Genomic DNA, 22,465 nt, shown 5'->3' on the forward strand with positions numbered 1-22,465 from the left:
TTTGTCAAAGTCATTTTGAATTCTAATTGTGTCCTCCAAAGTGCTTGCAACCCCTCCCAGGTAGGTATCATCTGCAGATTTTATGAGCACACTCTTCACTCCCTTATCCAAGTCAACGAAAATGTTGACTGGTGCCAGACATTAGGACTAACCCCTGCAGGATCCCAATTTGACAAGCCTGCCCAGTTCAACAATGAGCCACTGATGAAAGCTCATACCTTATAGTCATCATCTAGAGGCCATTTCATCTAGTCCTCATTTCCCTAGTTTGCTTATGAGAATGTCACCTAGGACCATGTCAAAAACCATACTAAAAATGCCTAGAGCTGGTCTTGGTAAGGTTTGTAAATGCTCTGAGCCAACAATTTTTATTGTGTACGTATGGCTGGCAAAGAATGTTGTACATATAATATTGGAGTCCTGGTCCAAACTATTTACAGTAATGCTGTTGGGGGGGCATGGCTGGACCATATATTGAGCCCAATTTTAACCTAGTTAGAAAAACCTACAGGTGAGAGTATATGATGCACAGAAGTTAGAAGCCCTGACCCTAGGCTTGCTTTGACCACTTTGCATTTTTCCAAAGGCACAAAACAGCCCTACATCTTGCATTCTGGTGCATAGTGGAACTTTCCTGCACAGTGGAATCCTTGGGTGTAGTAGAGGCTCTCTACATCACGCCCTGCAAATGGCACAAGAGGGTTACTGGGGGGAAAGAGGAGTGGCTAGGACATTACTACACCTCAGCAATCCCTGGGTGCTACAACAGCACTTTGGCCTGTTGACAGTCAGCAAATGATAGAGAAGTCCTTAAAGCAGCTGTAACCTTCCCCAGAGGAGTGGACTGGGATCAGGGAAGCGCACCCCTGTCCTGAATTGTGCCAAGCACTCATCCTCAGTCAGGGCCTCAATCCTGGAGCCAATGGCTTCACAAGGGGCTCTTCAAACAAACCCTGGTTTTATACTTCATTTAAAAAAAAAAAAAAAAAAGACAGTCTAGTTTTCCCCTCAGAAGAAAGGCAGAGCTATAAACTACAGCACTCTGTCAATGATTAAATCAGAAAGGAAAGAGCATTTTCTTCATAGATAGTAAGGAAAAGCTAGAGGAGAGTGTAATCCTCTGCCTCCCGAAAAATCCATCTCTATAAATCTCGAGTCCAAGAAGGATGTTAATCATCCTCAGCAATGTGACAAATGCCACCACCAGTTGAGTTCTTTTTGACGTCAAACTTCATCATCCCACTTACCTGTCCTCTCCCCCCCCCCTCCTTTTTTTTTGATGAAAGAAAAGCAGTCTGAGGCTGGCTTCCAGATGATCTAATGGAAGAGGCAGAACAGTATATGGTGCAGAGGCAGACAGCCCAATTATGATCTTGTTACAATAGTTTAAGTGAGAGGCCCAACAGGTACTGATCTAGTTCCAATAAGCATCTAAACCTTGATGTGCTTAATCTATTCTGAAACAAGCCTTTAGAGGTCTGCTCGTCACAAATGCCTGTTTGCCTCTTTAGTGTCACCAGGGAGAGACCCAGGGCCGGCTCCAGGCCCAAGCGCACCAAGCATGTGCTTGGGGCGGCGTGCTGTGGGGGGGCGCTCTGCCGGTCGTCGGGAGGGCAGCAGGCGTGCTTGCGGAGGGTCCGCTGGTCCCGCAGCTCCGGTGGAGCATCTGCAGGCATGCCTCAGGAGGTCCACCAGAGCCGCAGGACCGGCAAGCGGCAGAGCGCTCCCCACGGCATGCCGCCATGCTTGGGGTGGCGAATTGGCTAGAGCCGGCCCTGGAGAGACCCAATCAAATGTTCTCAACTTCATTCATTATTCGTTTTAAAATGCTTCTTATGTCAATCATGGCCGGCTCCAGGGGTTTTGCTGCCCCAAGCAGCTAAAGAAAAAAACTGGGGTGCTCACCTGACTCTTTGCCTTTAAAAAAAATTAAAATTAAAAATAAAAATCAGTGTCCAATATATGAATGGAAATGGCAGGACAAAATGGCAAGTGGGAAATCATTGTTGAAGTAATAAAGCTAATAAGGGGAAGCCTTTTTATTTTTTTAATTTATACTTGAACCAACCAATTCAAATCAGAAGTTATTTAAGAGTGAAAGACAAATCTTTGGGGGAGCTAAAAGGAACTCTCTTAATGCGGAGAAAAGGGGAAGAATTGGTTAATCAGGGCATCTGGGGACAAATGTATGGACAGCGCATCTCCGGTTTATACCAAGGATAAATTATCTCAGTTGGACTCCACTTGTGAGAGATATACCTTTCAATCTGTTTCCCAGTTCCCTAGTGTTAATATAATTAACCATATCACAGCACCAGTGCAGACTGAGCTATTAAGTCCAGCAACAGAAAGATTGAGCATACTGTTTAAATCAGTGTTAACGATAGGATTCTGATTCCAAGTCTAGATTGGTAGCATCATCTAGAGCTCATAATTGTCTATGCTAATTTTTCTCTTAAGTTTCTGTCCCTCTCCCCCTACTCCTCCCCTCCAATTTTCAGGACAGTTCAACATATCCAGACAAAAAGGAATAATATTTTCTTCCCTTTTCATGTCAAATATTATTTAAGAGAATTGGTAATGTGTGTTTCTTCAACATGTGACTATCTAAAGTGAGGTACACACCTGCAATATATCCATTAAAAAGCATGCAATAAAAAAATTCAATAAAAGCTCCAAATTAGCACACAAAAACAGTCACATTTCATAATTCTATACATATGTCTGTTTTAGACCCATGCTGCATTATGCATTCGATAACAATTGGCTAGAATGTAAAGTGTCATATTCCTTGGAATCAACATTCTACTTACATGTTTTTCACTGTGTTGGTTATTTGTCCTAGTTTTGCCAAGGAAATTTAAGATCTGAATTTAGATTATACCTTATGCAGAGTACATTTACTCTAGACAATGAACAACAAGTGCGAGGGAGAGCGAGCACACAAACAGGCAGACAGATTTTAAAAGTACATATACTATGTAAATGAACTATAGATATGGTCTATCAAAGACATTTATAAATAGATGTATTTAGCTGTGACATTAAGTACATTTCCCAGACCAGAAGAGTTCTGTGTAGCTCAAAAGTTTGTCTCTTTCACCAACAGAACTGGTCCAGTAAAATATTACTACATCTACCAAGTCCCTCTAACATCCTGGGACCAACATGGCTACAACACTGCAAAGATGTGTTCTTTAAGACATTATGTGTAATGTACATATAATCTATTTATAGCCATTTTGTTGTCACTCTTTGCTGCAAGAGTTTTACTGGGCCAGACCTCCCCTCATTTCAGCTGTTTCTTAGTAACTGTACTTGACTATGAAGATAATCTGACAATGGATATATGAAAGTACCTGTATATCATTCCTGTCCCAGCTTTGACAGTTTCATGTAATGACACTCCATGCATATGCAAAAACTTCTCTAGTTGTTTCAGTTCTGCTGCTCCACTTAGCCTTCCAGCCCAGCATTTTGCTGGAAGGCAGACTTTAAGGGTGGTGCTTTGCCTTTTAGCCCTCAACGGTGCTTCAATGGATTTCGGCACACTTGGCTTGTGGGGTGGGATTTCTGTGCAAGAAGGTCTGTACAAATGCATATTCCAAGATAACAGCTGATCACAAAGATTCTCGAAGTCCAGTAAAGTATTTGAGATTTAGATGCTTGGTAGTTTCTGCTTTTCTGGCTTCTCTATGTTCTTTTGGAATGCTAGTCTGTTGCCATTATATTTCTATTAGGAGATGCAGCTTTAACTTAGTTATGTTTGCTTAATAGAATGATGGGAATATAAAGAGTTTTCCTCCCAATCACTCTGTACCTTATTGCTACTGGCTCCTTTTAATTGGTGCCTAAGATGGATCCTAACCAGAATCAGTGATCTTTTTCCCCCCCATCAGTTGAAACATCTTACGGTCAAGTACTCAAAGGGACTCTGTATTGCCACTGGGAAGAGAATACCAACAGTTTCCCATGTCTTATATTTAGACAAAAAAATATTTGTTCTGGATTCAATACAAGGCTGATAAATGCAAGTTCTCATGGGGTTTATTTAAGGCCTTAGGCAGGATACTTGAATGTTGTAATGTCCCTTAGTCAAATCATCAAGGCAATTTGGTTTCTCAGAGTACATTATAGCTCAGAGGTGGGCAAACCACAGCCTGCAGGCTGTGGCCCGTGAGACCATCCTGCCTGGCCCCGGAGCTCCTGGCCTGGGAGGCTAGCCCCCGGCCCTGCCCCTGCTGTCCCCACTCCCCTGCAGCTTCAGCTCGCTCCACCAGGCAACGTGGTAAGGGGGCGTTGGATAGAGGGCAGGGGAGTTAGGGGTGGTGGTCGGGGGCAGGGATGTGGATAGGGGTCAGGCCCAGGGCAGGGAACAGGGGGGTTGAATGGGAGCAGGGGTCCCGGGGAGGCAGTCAGGAAGGATGGGGGTAGATGGGGCAGCAGGGGGCAGTCAGGGAGAAGAGGTGGTTGGATGAGGCAGGGGTCCCAGGGAGGCAGTCAGGAATGAGAGGAGGGATTGGATGAGGCAGCATGGGGCAGTCAGGGGTTGAGGGGTCCTGTCCTGGTCAGGGGACAGGGAGCAAGGGTGGTAGGATGGAGCAGGAGTCCTGGGCCTCCTCCTTCCCCCCCCCCCCATCAGGGGTGAGAAGCAGAGGGTGAGGTCGGATAGGGGGCAGGGGCCAGGCCACGCCTGGCTGTTTGGGGAGGCACAGCCTCCCCTAACCGGCCTGCCATACAATTTTGGAAACGCAATGTGGCCCTCAGGCCAAAAAGTTTGCCTGCCCCTGTTATAGCCTCACATAAATCAGGTGAGTTGGGCTCTCAATTTCTTTTCCTATTATCACAAGGTCCATTCAGGGTTCCTGACCATTATGAAAATGATGGCAGACCTGGGGAGGGGCCAAAGGGTCAGGAATGTCAGGAGCAGGAAGTGAAAAGTTCCTGTGAAAATGTGCACTATGAAATGTCAGCTTACCCCCAGCCAGTTAGACCTGCTGCATATGGCACTGGACACCCTGGACTCTCAGTGCATGCAGCAGCAGGCAGTGCTCCGTCCCCTATCTCTGCAAGCACAAGGCTGGGAGATAGCTAAGGAGCAACAGCTCCAGTTTCTTGCCAATTCTGCAGCTCCTGCTGCAGGACCCCCCCACAATCCTGTCTGGTCTACTTAGAATGTAAGTTCTTTGGGGGCAGAGACTTATTTTGTTTGTGCAGTGCCTAATGCAAAGGGGGCTGGATCATAACTGGTCTCTCTAGGCCTTTGTAACACAAATAGAGAATAAATTCTAGAGATTTTTAAAAGCTAGTGTGCCTAAATCAAAAACTTTTCTATAATACAAATTCTCCATAAGATTGAAACTTTTCTTTTTCTGTACACAGATAGACACAATGTGCAGCTGTGGCTGGGTGGCAGTCTCGTGGTAGCACATGCCAGCGGAGAGTGGTCTTTTGCTGCTAGTCTGGTGGGAACTGGGAATGGTGCTGTAGCAGTATGCTCTGCAGCTGGGTGGGCTATTCAGCAGCAGGCGGTTGTCTTGGGACGTATTTTGCCTGGAGCTTTGAATAGTACTAACAGGCTCCAGATGAGAATATTTGCATATGCGTCTAAGTGCCTTGTCTGTTGCTCTGCTTTTAGAGGAAGTAAACCAAGGGGTTGCCTTAGTGGTTTAAGCCTCAGATGTGCTATACCCAGATTCTTTGGAATCAGACTGAAATTCTATCAGTATTAATTCAGCTCTTCATCCTTCTGAGGGAGAAGAGCAGAGTACCAGGCAGTTTTTCTGTAGACTAAGTAGACAGCAGGCTTTACAGTAGGGTCTGTAAAAACGTGGCCCCATCTGTTCTGTGTGAACACTAAAGATTCCACAAGATTAGGGGGTTTGTCCCTGCATTCCTAGCCAAAAATTTCTCTTTCCCCTGCATTTTTGTATATCATGCAATGCATCAATTGTCAGTTGTACTGCCTTCCTTCACCCTCTAGCCTAGACAGTGTTTCAGAAGAGGTTTATATACACACGAGTTGCTTTTAACACTCCCTCACCCCCCCACACACACAAAAATCAACACTTGTCAAACAAATCAGTAGATAATTCTCTATCTTAAACCTAGAGAATTGTTGGTATTTCAGACACCACTGTGTGCCAAAGATAGGTAAATGTTAGCTTTTTAATGGTACTCATAGTATGTAATTTGTAATGTGTTTAAGATTTTATATTTATAGAGCACCTGAATTATCATATCAAGAGAATTAGAGATCCAGATTAGCCACCCAAGCCAAACAAACAGCTCAAAGAGCATGAAACAATTAATGCAAGGAGGAATACCTTTACTTTGTCATCTCTCAGAATCACAGTTCTGCAGCCCTTTGTTACAACTCTCTTTCAATCACTAATACAGAGTATGATTAATCTTTTGATGATCTAACATACCATGGATTTAGCTAATCCTCAAATCCTTCAAAGCAGATAAACAGACTGATCTCAGAAGAGAACATATTTGAAAAGATTGTAATTCAATGTCACAGAGGGTGATTTTTGCATGGAAATTTGGATGACTCCAATTATTTGGTCTCTGCAAACTGTGGGCGACCAAAGACCTAAGGAATTCAGATGACCTTGTCAGCCCCAGTTGCTGTAATGGTTCATCAATGTCTTATATTCAGATTCAGTCAATTCAATGTTATCTTTTTTAAGGTCCTAAACTATTTTTAAGATCTGCATATAAAAACTGGTTCAGGTTCAAACAGTAAGTTCTGTTTACTGCTCTCTGAAAGGCACACTTCAGGGAACATGTTATTAACTTTGGCATTGGAGATTGGCACATGGAAGCAACTTGTTGGAAACAATCTGATCCTTTTTTATTCTCTGAAATTAGATTTCACAGCACTTAAAATTATCATGATCTCGGGAAGTCACTGGCCTTGTTTTTAAATATATCATTTACCAATCGGCCTTATTTTTACCACCACTCGGGTAATGTAAAAAATATACAAAATATTTTCATGACAACGCAGTGTGGCAGCACAAGGTAACTGGTTATCCTAGATGGAAATAATGGAGATTTATCATGGAGCTGTATATTGGATAGCTTTCAGAGTTCAGTTTAAAGAAAAGGAGGCTGAAAATTTGGAAGTCCAGTTCATATAAATTGCTTCTATAAAGAAGACACCTGGGTTAGAACCAAACCGCACATCCAGACACTGCCAGACTTTGGGGGAGGGAGGTTCAGAATCCAAAACTGGACCCTAATTAGAGTTTTATCATTGGCATGTCTCTCTGCATTGACCAAACCAAAACACTACATTGGAGCGTCCCTGGGTGAGACAAACACTGTTCTATGTATGATCTTTCACTATCAGACCCTACCTCTACAAGGACTCAAACAAAACTCCTTGGTCTAAACCCACATTTTTGGTGGGCTGGAAATGCAAATACAAGCAATACATCTTGGCCTCAACTTGAGTGGTTCCTTGCTTTGACTCATTAGGAATCACTAGCAATCAATGGCAATGTAGTTTAAATATTTTCAAGCTGCATTATACATTTTTAATACACAAGCATGGTCAATGCATTGCCAAAAGAAAACACTTCGATTGGTTTTCAACTCTTTCTGGCCCCAGCTCTCTCCATCTTATGGGCTTTTTCACTATAGTGTAAAACTTATGATTTTGTCTACACACTTTCCTGCAGCTTAATTCTGATAGACTCATCCTTGCTCAGCCATGCCTCCCTTCATCCAAACATATCTTTAACACCTCAGAAAGATCTTCTGTTCCCTCTTGTTACCACATCCTGGAGGGCTTGATTGTATTTTCCTTAATAATGTTGCATCCTGCATGCAGCTTTACTTCAGTGGTAAGTAAGTATTGCTCCTGGTTCTTCATGAGTTTTAAAATATGAGACTATTGTATTTTTAGAAGTACATGTAAAGACTTTACTACATTAACATTAGCAACTCAAGTGCTGCAAAACAATTGCATCCTTCATAGTCTTCTGTTAACACAGCATTCAGTGTTTAGATATCTTGACTGAGTTTCACATGAGTAGTCAATCTGGTTTAACGTGTTTTTCACTCCACATTTATTTGACAACTAAAATTTAGCCACTAGGCTAACATTTTCCTTATTGGATGTGGTTGGCTACTAATTTCTTAGCAATAAAGTGTATGCAAAACTTCACATTTCTGTACTAACTTGCACACATTTTCCTTTAACTACTTTCTACTTTCAATCTTTATCCCCCGATGAAATCTTACTGATTCTAGCATCACTGTGGAAAGATCTCACATTCATGTCAATCACTTTAGACACTTTGTTTTGAGATTTAGGATAGTTTTGTTTGGCAATAGGGTTAGAAGCCTAAACGTATTAAATCTGGGTATGGCAAAGCACTGCAAAATACCACACACACCTGACACTCCAACAGTTGTGGATTCAGAGATGGACGGACTAGATAAAAATGCTTGTTAAATTCTCTCTTTCTGCCACCTACTGAAGTGAGTAGGGTTACTGAGTAAGATCCCACTCAATATGGATAGGGGTGGCAGAACCTAGCCTACTGATTGTATCATTTTCTGACAGCTGGGCTGAAACATTAATTGTTATACCAATAAAATTTAAAGCCAGCAGGATCTTAATAAAGGGGATAAGACATTTGTGTCACATTTATCGTAACTATAGTAACAGTAAACAACATTGATTACTTATTTTTATTACTACTTATTTTGTGCATTTACATAATAACCAATTGATATTAAAGCCCTACCTAATTAAGGTCTCAGAGATTAGATATTAGAGACCCATAAAAGAAAGCCTGGGTCTTATTTGCACTGGTGAGGCCTCTTTACATTTAGAATTAATGAAAATCAGGGTCCCATATGCTTTGAGATTTTAAAAGGGCTTAGATTAGAGACAATTTATTGAATAAAATGAAAATGTTCCCTTCTTTTTCAGAAGTGGTTTGCTTTAGAGCTGGCATTCATACACTCCCTCAGAATTTAGGGAACACTCACAATAGGGTTTGCAAATGCTTTCATTCAATATTCTCAGGTCGCCTCCATAATCCTTGCACGTTAGCAGTATGTTGTGCACTAAACTCAACTGAAATCAGTCACATTGACAAGATAGCTGATGAGATACAAGTCTGAGGATTCAACAACTTTGACATTCAAGTGACTACTAATCAATCACCTATAACTGTCACATTGTAGTTTGCATGTAACAGTGCACCCCTGCCACCAGCCCCACTGTAAAGTGATTAGAAAATGTCTAAACCAACCAGGTACAGAAACAGAGCCTTACGGGTTTGTTTTGGGAGGGGTTTTGTGGGTAGAAACAGTGATTTGAACTTCCTTTGAAGAATAAGAAGTTTAGCTCTCTTACCTGTGAGGCATTCCAGTAGTGTATGCGATCGTATGCTCATACGATAAGTTGCATATTTTCAGATACCAGTTCATCTCCAGTTCCCGCATGAGTGCCAGTCTCCAGCCCCTTTGCTGTATCTGACCTGCAGTATTGAGTCTATTGTCCTTGCTGCTTTCAGAGCTCTTTGGAGCTCTCTCTTTACTCCCTAAAGAAAGGACAGAGTGTTTCCTTAACTTGGCTGTCTCATCAAGATTTTTACTCCCCACTGTCCCAGTGCGCGCTGCAAGCATTTTCATGTCTTGCCTGTCTGCAAAGGAACCACCTAGCACTAAGTCACTTTCCGCAAGTCATTTAAACTGATTTCAGCATGCACTTTCCTCTCTCTAGAACCTTATCCTGGCCGCAAAGCTGTAATTAGATACATGTCTACAAGGCTTAACCAGAAAGAATAGCTGTAACCTTTTCATAGGGAAAATCTGTAAATTTCCTACCTGTTGACGTACTTGAATACACAAAGTAGTAGTATCCCACTTTTCATAATAAACAAATGCCACTGGTAAACACATTATCGTTTTCCAAGAACAATTTTGTTTTATGTGGATAACTTTTTATATATAGTTACATCTAAAGCAAACAATTTCACCTGCATATGTTCCACTGAATTGTTTTGTCATCATGTGTATTTGAAATTGAGATCCAGCTAAAAACAACTTTAACAGTTTAAACCCCAACTATGCTAAGATTTAACATGTGCTTAACTTTATATAATATGAATAGTCACATTGAAGTCAACAGGGAAAGTTACAGTGTGTAAAGTTAATGTGTATAAGTTTTCACAAGGTAGGGCCTTAATTTTATGATTACTCCCTTTTTAAATAAAGGGAAATCCTACCGAATGAAATTACTTAGAAAAGTAATCCCTACTCTAGTTCCCTGGCTTCTTTCATACTGCAGCAATTTTTTCACATTCCTTAGGGCAAGTAAAAATATTGTAAATAAAAAGAATGGATCCCAAAGCTGGATCCATTTACTTCGCTCTGTTAGGATATAAATATGTTAGAGAGATTTGAATGCAGTCTGCTTATTGCACATATCAGCTGTGAAAGTGATATTTGGAAATATCATGAAAATGTCCCTGAGGAAAAATAAACATTTTGGACAAATCGTCTGGTTGTTCATTGGGTTTGAAGGATGAAAAGTCACCAGCTCTAGAGCTAATCCCCACATTGGACTGTATCATGTCATTCATTTTAAAGGCAAATCCCTGAAGCTTTAACTGACAGAGCTTAACGACACTGGTAACCGGTCCAGTCTTGTATAGACTAGCGTTGCCACTAGTGCAAACAGCTGATAAAACTGAATCAATGGTAGTACCACTGGGAATTATTTGATAGAGTTCCCTAATGTGAACAGCCTGTGTTTGGGTCAGGACATTTCCTGGAAGTTTAAAGTTTGCTTAGATCCTGTTTCTGTAGAAGGGGCATTTACTGTCCCTGGACAGTCTTGACAAGAAGCAGTTTTCTATATGGGCTGATAAGCTTCCATGATACAGTTTTACAGACACTGCTGAGTAGTCATCTTTCAGGTTTAATATTCTAAACCTGTTTGTAACTTTTGTAGTCTCCATTCATATGTTGGGTCCCGCAACCTTTTTTCCCCAAGATTAGGGATTACTTGCTTGAGTAAGCCATCTGCCTTGAAGAGGTCTACTTGCATGAGTGAGGATTCTTTGGGTGCATGTATATTTGGGGCCACTTATGGGCCTCATGACACAGACCTGCAATGATGTTGGTACAGTGCTTCACTGCCCAGGAGAAACAGTGGGAGGCATTCTGGTCTGCTCTACACTGCTTCTTGGGGTGCAGAGTTTCCTTCCATGCACACTAGTCCCTCTCTACAGGTTGTTTCTGGGGATAAGGGCCATAACCCTACCCCTCCCCATCCACTATGGGGCACCCTGTGCCCTAACAGACCACACAGATAAGGCAGCTCCAGAGTGCCCTGAGTCAAGGAACACCAATTGTGCCTGGCCCTTATATGCTGAACTCTGGAGATCTGACAGAGCTACCTGCGTACAATAGGAACGCTGGATGGGATTGTGCTTCCTGAAGTCCACTGATGAGGAAGGGGACAGTGCCTTACTCCACTGTGTGCTAGGTTGCCTCTGAGCAAGGTAACCATAGGTCCTGTTGTGTCCAGGGTAGTCTCTTTAAACCCTGTCCCAGCCGTCCCTACTTTTTTGGCAAAAGGAGGCATTGTCCCATTTGTTCTTGCGAACTTCAGGGCCAGCTCCAGGCACCAGCGCAGCAAGCAGACGCTTGGGGCGGCACATCCGGCTCTTCAGCAGCAAGTCCTTCTTGGAGGGAAGGGCCTGCTGCTGAATCTGCCGCTGAAGAATGAAACAGCTGCGGCAGAGCTGCTGCCGGAGTGCCACCGATCGCAGCTTTTTTTTTTTTTCTTTTTTCATCGATTGGGGCAGCAAAAACGCTGGAGCCTGTCCTGGCCAACTTGATCAGTTGACAAAAGAAAATGGGACAAATGCCCACTTTTGGCAAAAAATGGGGTGAGGAGGAACATGTGGGGGAGAGGGAGTGGTGATGCCAGCCCTACGCAAGGGATCAGAGAAGACTGAGGTAGAAGTCAGGCATGGCTTGGGCGAGCAGCAACACCAGCCTCACCCTGGAGCGGGGACTAGCTGCACATGGGCAAGGAGGCTTGGTCTAGCCCCAGACAATGTCCTATTTTCCCTTTGGGAAACATGGTCTCCCTACCACTCAGCTGGTGAAACAGGGGAGCAGCTTAAGGGTTTCCCTTCTTCTCTGCCCCCTTTGGGGTGACTTGGGCATTATTCCTACTTAAAACTTGATATCCTCACCCCTATTTTTTGAGTGACAGCAAAGAGAAGCATAACTATAGTATACCCACCTATGCCTTCTGTCCCTCCCCCACAATTCCTCCACCAATTGCTTCTGAGGTGTGTCATTCTACCTGTTTTATTTTTCTGGTATTTGCATAACAGTTTTCACATAAATAAAAAAAACATTTGAATTTTTGTTTAATAAATCAGGTCCATTCCTTTATGGAAAGAGGAATGATGAAACTAATAAGCTTCCTGAAAATTAAATAGAGATTCTATAAAAATTACTCTAAAACCCTTCCAAATGTAACAGAGAATGAACTCCTTTCTATAGAATTTTAAACCATTTTTAAAAATATAAAAGTATTCTATCCCTATTGCATCTGACAAAGTGAGTATTCACCCACGAAAGCTCATGCTCCAATACATTTGTAAGTTTATAAGGTGCCATTGGACTCTTTGTTGCTTTTTACAGATCCAGGCTAACACAGCTACCCCTCTGATACTACCCCTATTATAGACTTTTATAGGATGTGTCATTAACTCCTACACCACTTCCTCATAAGGATTAAGGCCAGAGCAAGAGCCCACTGAAATCAATTAGAGACTTTCCACTGACTTTCATAGGCTTGGGATCAGACCCCACATTTCTAAACTAAAGTATAAGTATGCTCAAATTACAGTTGTCCAGTTTTAAACCTTACAAACTTCTTTTTAGATTCCTTCATTTGAAAGCTGGCTACTCACAGCTTGAACAAATTCTTGAGTATGTATTCGAAAGCAAGCTGGCATTTGGTTTCAGGTTTTCCATTACATTAAACAAACACTACTTGTTCCTGAGTGCAGTACAGACCTTAAAAAGGTAATGATCACACCAAAAATAAATGAAATAAATCAAAAGCACATGCTTGCAATTAGTTCCCCTCTAAACGGGGCATTGTTCGTTTTATAATAGACTTGTCAAAGTAGATGTTCCCTTAGCTTGTCAGTTTAGCTAGGTAACATTATAGCATGTATAATTGTCCAAGTGAGAGTATCTTATTAGCCAGAGAAGGTAACTGACCTACCTCTGAAAAGTGAGCAGATAGCTGGATTGCTTTTCTGGAAGCAACATTATATTTAGATATTGATACCAGGACTCTGCCATTGTATTCAAACACACGCTTTGGTTTATTATCAGACAACACAGCAATGGTGGCCAAACTTTCAATTTAATTTATGCTAGAACAAACAGTGGGCTCCCCCGCCCCCGCACACTTGCGCAAAGCTAATACTGCTCTCCTATTCGCCTACTGCTGGCTTGTTTTCCAAAGGGATAAGTGGACCCTAAGGGTGCTGCAGCAAGAAGAGAAGATCTGAGGCTTTTGGGAGACAGCCACATCAAAACTCTTACATGAGGAGTGTCCTAAGTTATGGACCCTCTCTCCCCCTGTTTGCAGGGTCCTTCCTGCTCCTTCCTTCAAGGCAAGAAGCAGAAGGGGCAAGTGGCCTGGATTAGCACCAGTAATGTGAAGTCAGGAAGGTGTGACCTGGGGTTCATACTCAGGACTAGTGATTAGGAAATCCAAATTCTATTCCCAGCTCTGTTACTGACATGCTAGTTGCCCAAGCTCACAATTTGCGAACAGATTTAACTTCATGCCCAGCTTCCCACTGAAAAAATGGGACGGCTAAGGCCTACTTGACACACAAGTGCGGAGAGGCTTAATTTATGGTTTGCTAAGCGCTTTGCAGTGTTTAGATGGAAGCAGCTACAGTAGGGATAAGAATTATAATAAACACAGATGGGAGGAGTCGGGGAATGCAAGAGGGAGGAGGGATTCTCCTTTTAGAGTCAGAAAAGCAGGGAATGAGAATGCAGGCCTAAAACAAGCCTTGCTGCAGAAGGCACTGTGGGCAGTGTAGAATGCTATGGATCAGTACATTTATCCTCAGTATCTAAAAGGCTCAGCTGCTCCTGAAAGATGTATATGGTAAAATGGTGTTCAGAATTCTGTGGTCCTCAGTAGTAACCTTGATTATTAAGTTTCGAACCCCCATATCTGCAACACAATCGTTTAGTTAATTTGTAGGTAGCTCTGAATAAATTGGTTAAGCTTCACTTCCCTTGTGAGAGAGACACTCCTATCAGAGTGAATCCTGTTTTGGAAGTTCAGAAGATTTTGCCACACTGCAACAGGGAGTTGGCACTAAGATACGAAGCCTAAAACACAAAGCAAGGATTTACTGACTAGATAAAAAAGCTTAACCCAGGGATGGCTCCAGGCACCAAGTGCATGCTTGGGGTGGCAAGCCACAGGGGGCGGCCTGCTGGTCGCCGTGAGAGCAGAGTCCCACAGCTTCAGCAGCAATTTAGTGGCAGGCATGCCAAAGGCACGGGACTGGCGGACCTCCCACAGGTGCTCCACCGAATCCGCGTTACCAGTGGACTGCCCACAAGTGCACCGCCGAAAGCTGCCTGCCTGCAGTGCTTGGAGCGGCAAAAATACATAGAGCCGCCCCTGTATGTGGGGTCAGACTACAGTTTATTTAACAAATCAAACCAGTTTTTAGTTATTGGAGAGCAAAAGTTTCAGAACCCAGCACACTTAACTTTAGTTTTTTGCACTCTACAGTTTGGGAAGTCAAACAGATTTTATTTCTATTTTAGCTAGGTTTGGTTTTTAAACAAGGTTTCAAAGATCGGATTTATCAGATGAAATTTTTACAGCAGCTTTAATAAAATTAGTATCCAAGAGAAATGTCAGACTAGACAGCGAGTGGCTGCTTGAGACTAATTCTAAATATTCAATAAAGGTCTCAGCTCAACTGTCAGTTTGTAAGGAAATGATGCTCGTTAATTAGCACTGAATTGTATTAATCAGAGGCCAGGAACTTATGCTTATTTTTGCTTCTTTAGGACGTATAAGAAAAAGTCTATTACTTCTACTTATGTCAGGGCTTGTCTACATGTGGAAAATTACTGCAGTAGCGGTACTGAAATAAGAGTATTTACACAGGATGTTATTCCAGAATAGTTATTCCATGTGTAGACAAGCGCTTAGAAATGTCAGGCATGATCTTCCCTGTTTTAGTCTTTCTTGGACAACCCAGTCGTTATGTCTACAGGCATGATAGTCTACAGGATTTAAAGCATGACTGAAGCACAGGTAACAAGCACACCAGCACTAGTTTTAATCTAGCTAGCATGGGTAAAAGTAGCATTGAAGACATGGCAGCACAGACCCCAGCATGAACTAGCAAGGCTAGACTTCTACTGGGGTGGCTAGCGTGCACTGAAGCCAGTGCCACCAGGTCTTCAAAGCTATTGTTATCCCCATGAAAGCTCATGCAGTGATGCTTACGCATGTTAGCCTTGCATTTTAAGTGGCACTGTAGATGTTTGCAGATATGGTATTTGGGAGCTCTCAGCTTTTAGTTGGAAGGGAAGGTGTTGCATCTTTAGAAAAACAGCTTTTCTTCCATTTATTCTAATATTTTAGTCCAATAAGTGTTAAAACTGAATTAAAGTTATTACCCCTCTGAATCAGCTTTCACTGCCTTGGTAACCGGCTAGCAAAGTTAGCAGAATTATGAGTCATACACATTAGTTTTCCTTTGTTGGTCATCTTCTTAATAGGTTAAGAGTAGGATGGACATTAGGCAAAGTTTGTATAAGGCTGAGCTGATCAGGAACTTAGAAAATAATAAATATGTTATCAGTTGAGTTTGTGCTTTTCAAAATCAGCTTCCCTCTATAAACAAAGGCTTTGATCCCAAAGTCCTTACACAGGCAGAGCTTCTCCTTGGAGATAGATAGTAGTTTTGCTTGCACAGGGACTGTAGAATCAGAGTAGAGAATGTTGGCATGTGTTAGATTCTGGTTTTCAAGTCAGAGTTCCATTCAGCAGAACAAAAGAGCAAGCAGATTCAGTGCATTTCACATTCTCATGTAATGCTTCATCAGCTCTGAGTTTAAGAGATTTCTGGGCTGCAGAGCAAAGTCTGACAGTAACCCACAACAATGGAGGAGGAAGCAGGTGCAACCCCTGCATGTTCTAGTAGCCCCGCTGACATTTATAGAAAAAAAATCTAAAAATCTATCCTTCCAAAACAAACACAATAGCAGCAGCTTTACTTCGCGACGTACATACTGTTCCCCCCACCCTGCTGTTCTGCTTAGGTTTAGATTAGGAAAGATTGTTTTAGTGTATAGAGCACACCAGGAAATTTGCTATCAGAGAAAAACTAATTGTCAAGAGGATTTTGGGAGGCTGGTCTTATTCTAGAAACAATCCTGCCATCTCCTTGGAAAGCAATGCATATAGAAGACAGATCAGACTGGATTATACACTTCTGTTCATCTTCCTGGAGAAACTACTGTGGTTATTTTTTATCAGAATCTGGCCTTATTTTAGAGATGTTAGAAAACAAAGATCCTATAAGATCAGACTCTAAAAATCCATATTTTTCACCTTTACAGATTTAATGCACTACAAAGGAGTTACATTAGAGTTTGAGGATTGCAGCCAAAGGGATTAACTGTATCCAAGGGAAGCTGGCATAGCTGAGAGTTTAAAGTACCTTTTTTTTTTAATTATGTAAATCCTTTCCCATTATTGAGCTTTGCAGTAGTTGCACTGAACTGTATGCTCTGGACAGCAAAGTGACCATTAGCACAAATAATCTGAAGTTACAGCAATCTGTGTGAAAACAGATCAAGAGTTTCTCTTATAATTGAGGTCAAAGCCATTAGCTAAAAGTTTTCCCTCCCTAGAATGGGGCTCAAAATTCACCCATCATTTATGCCAGGAAATTGCAGTGAGGAGCCCCCAAAAAGAGAGTCTGCTTCAGAGAAGGCTATGGCAGCAGAAAGTGCCTATAATCTCCATGGCCTGCAAGTTCTGTATGGAGCCAGGACAGGTGGAAAAGAAATAATGGTGTTGGGCATGACCAAGTGTCCATGGGACCTGCTGATCAGTGTATCTGTTCAGCAGTTTGTCAACTGAACTTCTATGGAGAAACAAGCATAAACTAAAGCCACTTACCTCACTCCCACTTGGGAGCCATGCGAGAGCATGTGTTCTGAGTGCTGATTCTGCAGTACAGTTCCAATTATAAAACTGACATAGCCAGATCCTTTGGTCTGGCCAGGCTGTTGTCAGTGCAAGCCCAGAAGTTGGCAAATGCAGATGATCTAATTTGCTCTCTATAATCCCCAGGGCTGGTCCAAGAGTCAGAGATTGCTGGGGCAGAGGAACATTGTGGCTAGTCACTTCTCCCTGGCCACATTTCCTACACCAGTTCTACACCACCACCGTCAGGGGACTCTTCAGGGAGCTGAATCGGCCATCTTTATGGCTGCTTTGCACTATCAGTACAATGTAAATCAGCCAGTGGGGTGAAGGATTTGAGCCACTGTTTGCCATTTAGTTCCAATTCTGGATATCATACAAATGTTCTGAATATTCCTTCCACACAAAAAGAAAAGAAAAATATGCAGGGCCAGATCCAGGACTCTGACGTCACTGACAAAACTCCCATTGACTTCAGTGGTGCAGGATCAGGCCCATAATGTCTAACTCATTCCTAGCCTTATGGACATTCTACCATAAATCCACTCCTTCCACCAGAGAAGACTTATTCAGATAACATTTAACCCAGAGCACCATTGCTTAGAGGAGATATAGTTTAGCACAAAGGTGGGAAAACTACAGCCTGTGGGCCATATCCAGCCCACGGGACTATTCTGCCCAGCCCCTGAACTCCCAGCTGGGGAGGCTAGCCCCTGGCCCCTCCTCTGCAGCCATGCAGGGAGCGCTCTGGCCCTCTACTCCTCCCGGGCTGCGTGGCTTGCACCCATCCACCTCCCAGGCTTTCCAAAAAGCCAGCCCTGCCATTATGAGCAGCATGGTAAGGGGGTAGGGAGCAGTGGGGTTGGATGAGAGGCTGGTAGTCCTGGGGGGCAGTCAGGGGACAGGAGGCAGTTGGATAGGGTGGATGTTCAGGGGGGGGGCAGTCAGGGGATGGTGAGCAGGGGGGATGGATAGGAGTGGAAGTCCTGGGGGCAAGTCAGGGGGCAGGGGTGTGGAGTCCTGCACTTAGAACGGAAGAATCCCATGCACTGCTACAGGCTGGGGACCAACTGACCAAGCAGTAGTTCTGCAGAAGAGGACCTGGGAATTACAGTGGACAAGAAGTTGCACATGAGTCAACAATGTGCCCTTGTTGCCAGTAAGGCTAACGACATATTGGGCTGCATTAGTAGGAGCATTGCCAGCAGATCAAGGGAAGTGATTATTCCCCTCTATTGGACACTGGTGAGGCCACATCTGGAGTACTGCGTCCAGTTTTGGTCCCCCCATTACAGAAAGGATGAAGGCAAATTGGAGTGAGTCCAGCAGAGGGCAATGGAAATGATTAGGGTCTGGGGCATGACTTATGAGGAGATACTGAGGGCTTGGCTACACTTGCAAGTTGCAGCGCTGGTGAGGGGGTTACAGCGCTGCAACTTACTCGGTGTCCACACTTACAAAGCTCAGCCAGTGCTGCAACTCCCTGGCTGCAGCGCTGGCTGTACTCCTGGTCTGCTACGGGTGTAGCAAATCCAGGCACTGCTCATCAGGGGAACTTCACCAGCACTGTTATTGCCTCCAGGGTATTAAGAGGTATCCCAGAATTCCTGTCTAACAACATAACCGCAGTACTCCCAAGCTACCAACACTGCTGCTCTTCTGCTCCAGCGAGCGAGCCGAGCCGAGGCTGTTTGGAATGTTCACAGCTGTTTGCTTGAGGAGACAAACAGCATGGCGGCGGGGGAGGGAGTCCGTCAGAGAAGCCTGCTTATCGCTGGTCCTGAAGCTTTTTACATTTAAGAGTGATTGAGAGAGGGGTGGGGGAAATGGGCCAGACATTTGCAAGGCAGGGAGTCACAGATTGGCTGCCAAAATCCACTCTCCTATCTCCCAAACGCTCCTGGTCACACGCCACCCCACCCCCCTTTAAAGCACATTGGCAGCCACTTGAACGCTGGGATAGCTGCCCACAATGCACCACTGCCACAGCGCTGGCACATGCTGCAAATGTGGCCACATCTGCAGCGCTGGTAGCTGTCAATGTGGCCACACTGCGCGCTGTTCCCTACACAGCTGACACACAGCTGTAACTCCCCCCATGCGCTGCACATTCCAAGTGTAGCCAACCCTGAGGGAACTTGGCTATTGTCCTACAGAAGATGCAAGGGGAGATTTGATAGCAGCCGTCAACTACCTCAAGGGGGGTTCCAAAGAGGATGGAGCTTGGCTGTTCTCAGTGGTGGCAAATGACAGAACAAGTAGCAATGATCTCAAATTGCAGTGGGGGAGGTTTAGGTTGGATATTAGGAAAAAAACTTTTTCACTAGGAGGGTGGTGAAGCACTAGAATAGGTTATCTAGGGAAATGGTGGAATCTCCATGCTTAGAGGTTTTTAAGGTCAGGCTTGACAAAGCCCTGGCTGGGATGATTTAGTTGGGAATTGGTCCTGCTTTGAGGAGGGCGTTGGACTAGATGACCTCCTGAGGTCTCTTCCAACCCTAATCTTCTATGATTCCAAGTACACCATAGCTTCCCAGGACCTACTGTCAGAAGTAAATGCAACATACTGGCAAGTGAAAAACTGCTCTCCTAAGATAACTGATATGAATGAATTAGAAAAACCCAAATGTATCCAAGAATTTTAAAAAGATACTGAAAATATCTGTAATATACATTATACAATAAATGGAATAATAATTTCTTCTGGGTTATCTGGCCCTCTGCTGGCAAGAAGACTCAAACATTTCTACCATAAATTAAAGACAATTCCAAATGAGGCTCATAATGATGCCATTCAGCTAGAAAATACTGAGCTGCATTCTTCCCTGCCATGACTATACTGAGGTATTTAAATGGCAAGCTCCAATTCCAGCTGCACAGCTGTAAACCTGGATTAACCACAGACTTGGCAAACCTGTGCCATTGAAATCAGACTCTAGCCCTGTTTTTATTTGGGGGAAGTAGTATTATTTTTTGGTAATAGCAACACAAGTGACAGGGTTCTGTCCCAGAAAATGGTCACAAAAGAATCAGGGGCAAGACGAAGTGCTGTATTTGCCTTGATCTTGAGAATTTTTTTTAAAAAAATTGTTTCAGGATCCAGTGAGAAATCTGCTTAGCAGGGTTGCCAATTTTGGTGGGTCGTATTCCTGGAGCTTGTGTCAAATGACAATCTTTAATTCTTAGAGACTCCAGGCCAATCTTGGAGGGTTAGCAACCCTACTGCAAAGGCAGGAACCTTCCTGCATGGATAGCTGCTTCTTTATGTGGCTTCACTGGCCCATACTTCCCATGGCAACACAGCTCCAGCACAAGCCAAGCTAGCAGAGTCCTTTGGAGCAGCTCTGTAGCAGCCAAAGAGGGGATTCAATTAGCATCAGCAGAGGCCTGTACTGCAAAGAAAGAATAGGCCCTACTCAGTTCCCTTCTACCCTCTGCCCTCAAAATCCTGCTCAGCTTGGTCCCCTAGTGGAGGGCCCTTCATGGTTGGAAGGAAGATGGGATGAAGAGGATGAGCTGGGCCATGGTTTTCATTTAAGGTGTTTGAATTGGACAGGGATCTACAAGTAGATTGATTTGTAACCTTGTATAAACAGATAGCCAGATCCTCAAGCTACAAGCTGACCCAGTTCCCTACCAGATAACAATGGATTGATACCAAATCACTTCAGCAAAGGATCTGGCCCAAAGCCTTTTTGCCAAAATAGGCTAAAGATTTTGGAGTCCTGTATCATGTGATTACTTTGCTCTCTTTTGTCCTTTGGTAAATGGGATTTTTGTGTACACACACACACACACACACACGTATGTGAGAAAGGGCATGACATTGAAGCCATGTGACAATTAAAACATAATTTAGAGCATGAAAACCTGGCCCTATGGAGGTGGATAGCAAGATTCCCATTGACTTCAGTGGGGCCAGGATTTTCCCCAGAAGGAATAATGTAGAACTTTGTTATTAGGGTTCAACAAATGGTTTGTTTTCATCGTGGCCTCCATCCCTAAAGATCATGCTATCAGCTCTAATAGTGTCAAAGTTGTTGAACCATGCCCATGACCCTCGATATAATGGTAAAAAAGAGAAGAATAGATGTTAGAAGTAGTAATGTTGTTATTAAAGGGATTTTTGTATTCTTGTAAATGAATCTTTGCATTAAGAGAACTTCTGTCTGCCTTCTGCTGAATGAACCTCTGTAACAAGCCCAAGGCCAAAATACCAGTTATCTAAGGCCTGTATAGGGATTGAATATGCAAAGTAACTGATTAGAATGCTATTACAGGACAGAAAGTCTGTACCAAGGAATAAGGACTTTGGGAAAACAATGAAGTTTTCTTAAGCAACACCCACTGATCCTCTTATCCCTTGGGAGCTTGATTATGCCTATATAAATCTTTTAGTAATGGAAAGAGGGGGAAAGAATTAAATCAAACCTGTTAAATCTGGAAAATCATGGAAGAATGCTGAGTACATGGGAGTGAGTGTCTGTGACAGGTAAATAATTGATCAGAAACTGGTACCAGCCAAAACCTAAGAACTGCAACTCCAGTATCAATGGGCTGAAGATAATGCAGGGTGGAGGCAACTGAATGACCCCTGGAGGGCATGCCGGAACTCCCCCCAAGCACATGAAGGAAAGAGAGAGAAGACTCGAAGATAATGCCTAAGTGTCATGGATGTGCCATCTGCTGATCAAGCTGATTAATGGTTACCCTAATCACAAATTCAGCATGATGAACTTCCATAGAGATACACTGAACCAAGGACCTGTAAGAACAGAACCAGAGGATTGAGCTTTTTGAGTCTGGTTCTTTGACTACCCTCCAGGAGCATCGTATGCGCATCTGACATGACTCGGCTCCACCCTCATGTCTACGCCACCTGGTCAGTGACTTGGCATGAGCAACTCTTAGGCTGGTAACTATAATCATCTTTTCAGAACCTGTGTGAATGCTTGTTAGAGTGAATGATTATAACAACTGACAAAAGTATTTTGTTGTATTTGCAATAAATGTGGTGTTTTGCTTTGTCCCTCTTATAAGATCCTGTTGGTATTATTTTATTGGTGTAACAAACTGGCCCATTCCCTTGACAAAAGTGACTCTTGTATCAGTCTCACTGCAAAGTGTGCACACCCAGTTAGATGACATCTGGCTCTACCCTTCTCCCAACTATCAGAGCAAGAAGAGTTA

The 22,465-nt window shown here is 43.2% G+C and overlaps 1 protein-coding gene across 2 annotated transcripts in view; it reads right to left on the bottom strand.

The window, feature by feature from the left end:
• Positions 1-9,654, bottom strand: part of KCNAB1 (potassium voltage-gated channel subfamily A regulatory beta subunit 1) — a 226,628-nt gene extending 216,974 nt beyond the window's left edge. The window contains exon 1 of one of the 2 annotated variants that reach the window (XM_075068437.1): positions 9,383-9,654. In XM_075068437.1, the coding sequence (XP_074924538.1) occupies positions 9,383-9,654 (272 nt within the window). Of the gene's footprint in view, positions 1-3,359; positions 3,771-9,382 lie in introns of those variants that run through there. The other variant, XM_075068438.1, reaches the window with a different exon arrangement.
• Between the last annotated feature and the right edge of the window lie 12,811 nt (positions 9,655-22,465).

The sequence above is a fragment of the Chelonoidis abingdonii genome, chromosome 8 (assembly GCF_003597395.2).
Source record: "Chelonoidis abingdonii isolate Lonesome George chromosome 8, CheloAbing_2.0, whole genome shotgun sequence".
NCBI classification, from domain to species: Eukaryota; Metazoa; Chordata; order Testudines; family Testudinidae; genus Chelonoidis; species Chelonoidis abingdonii.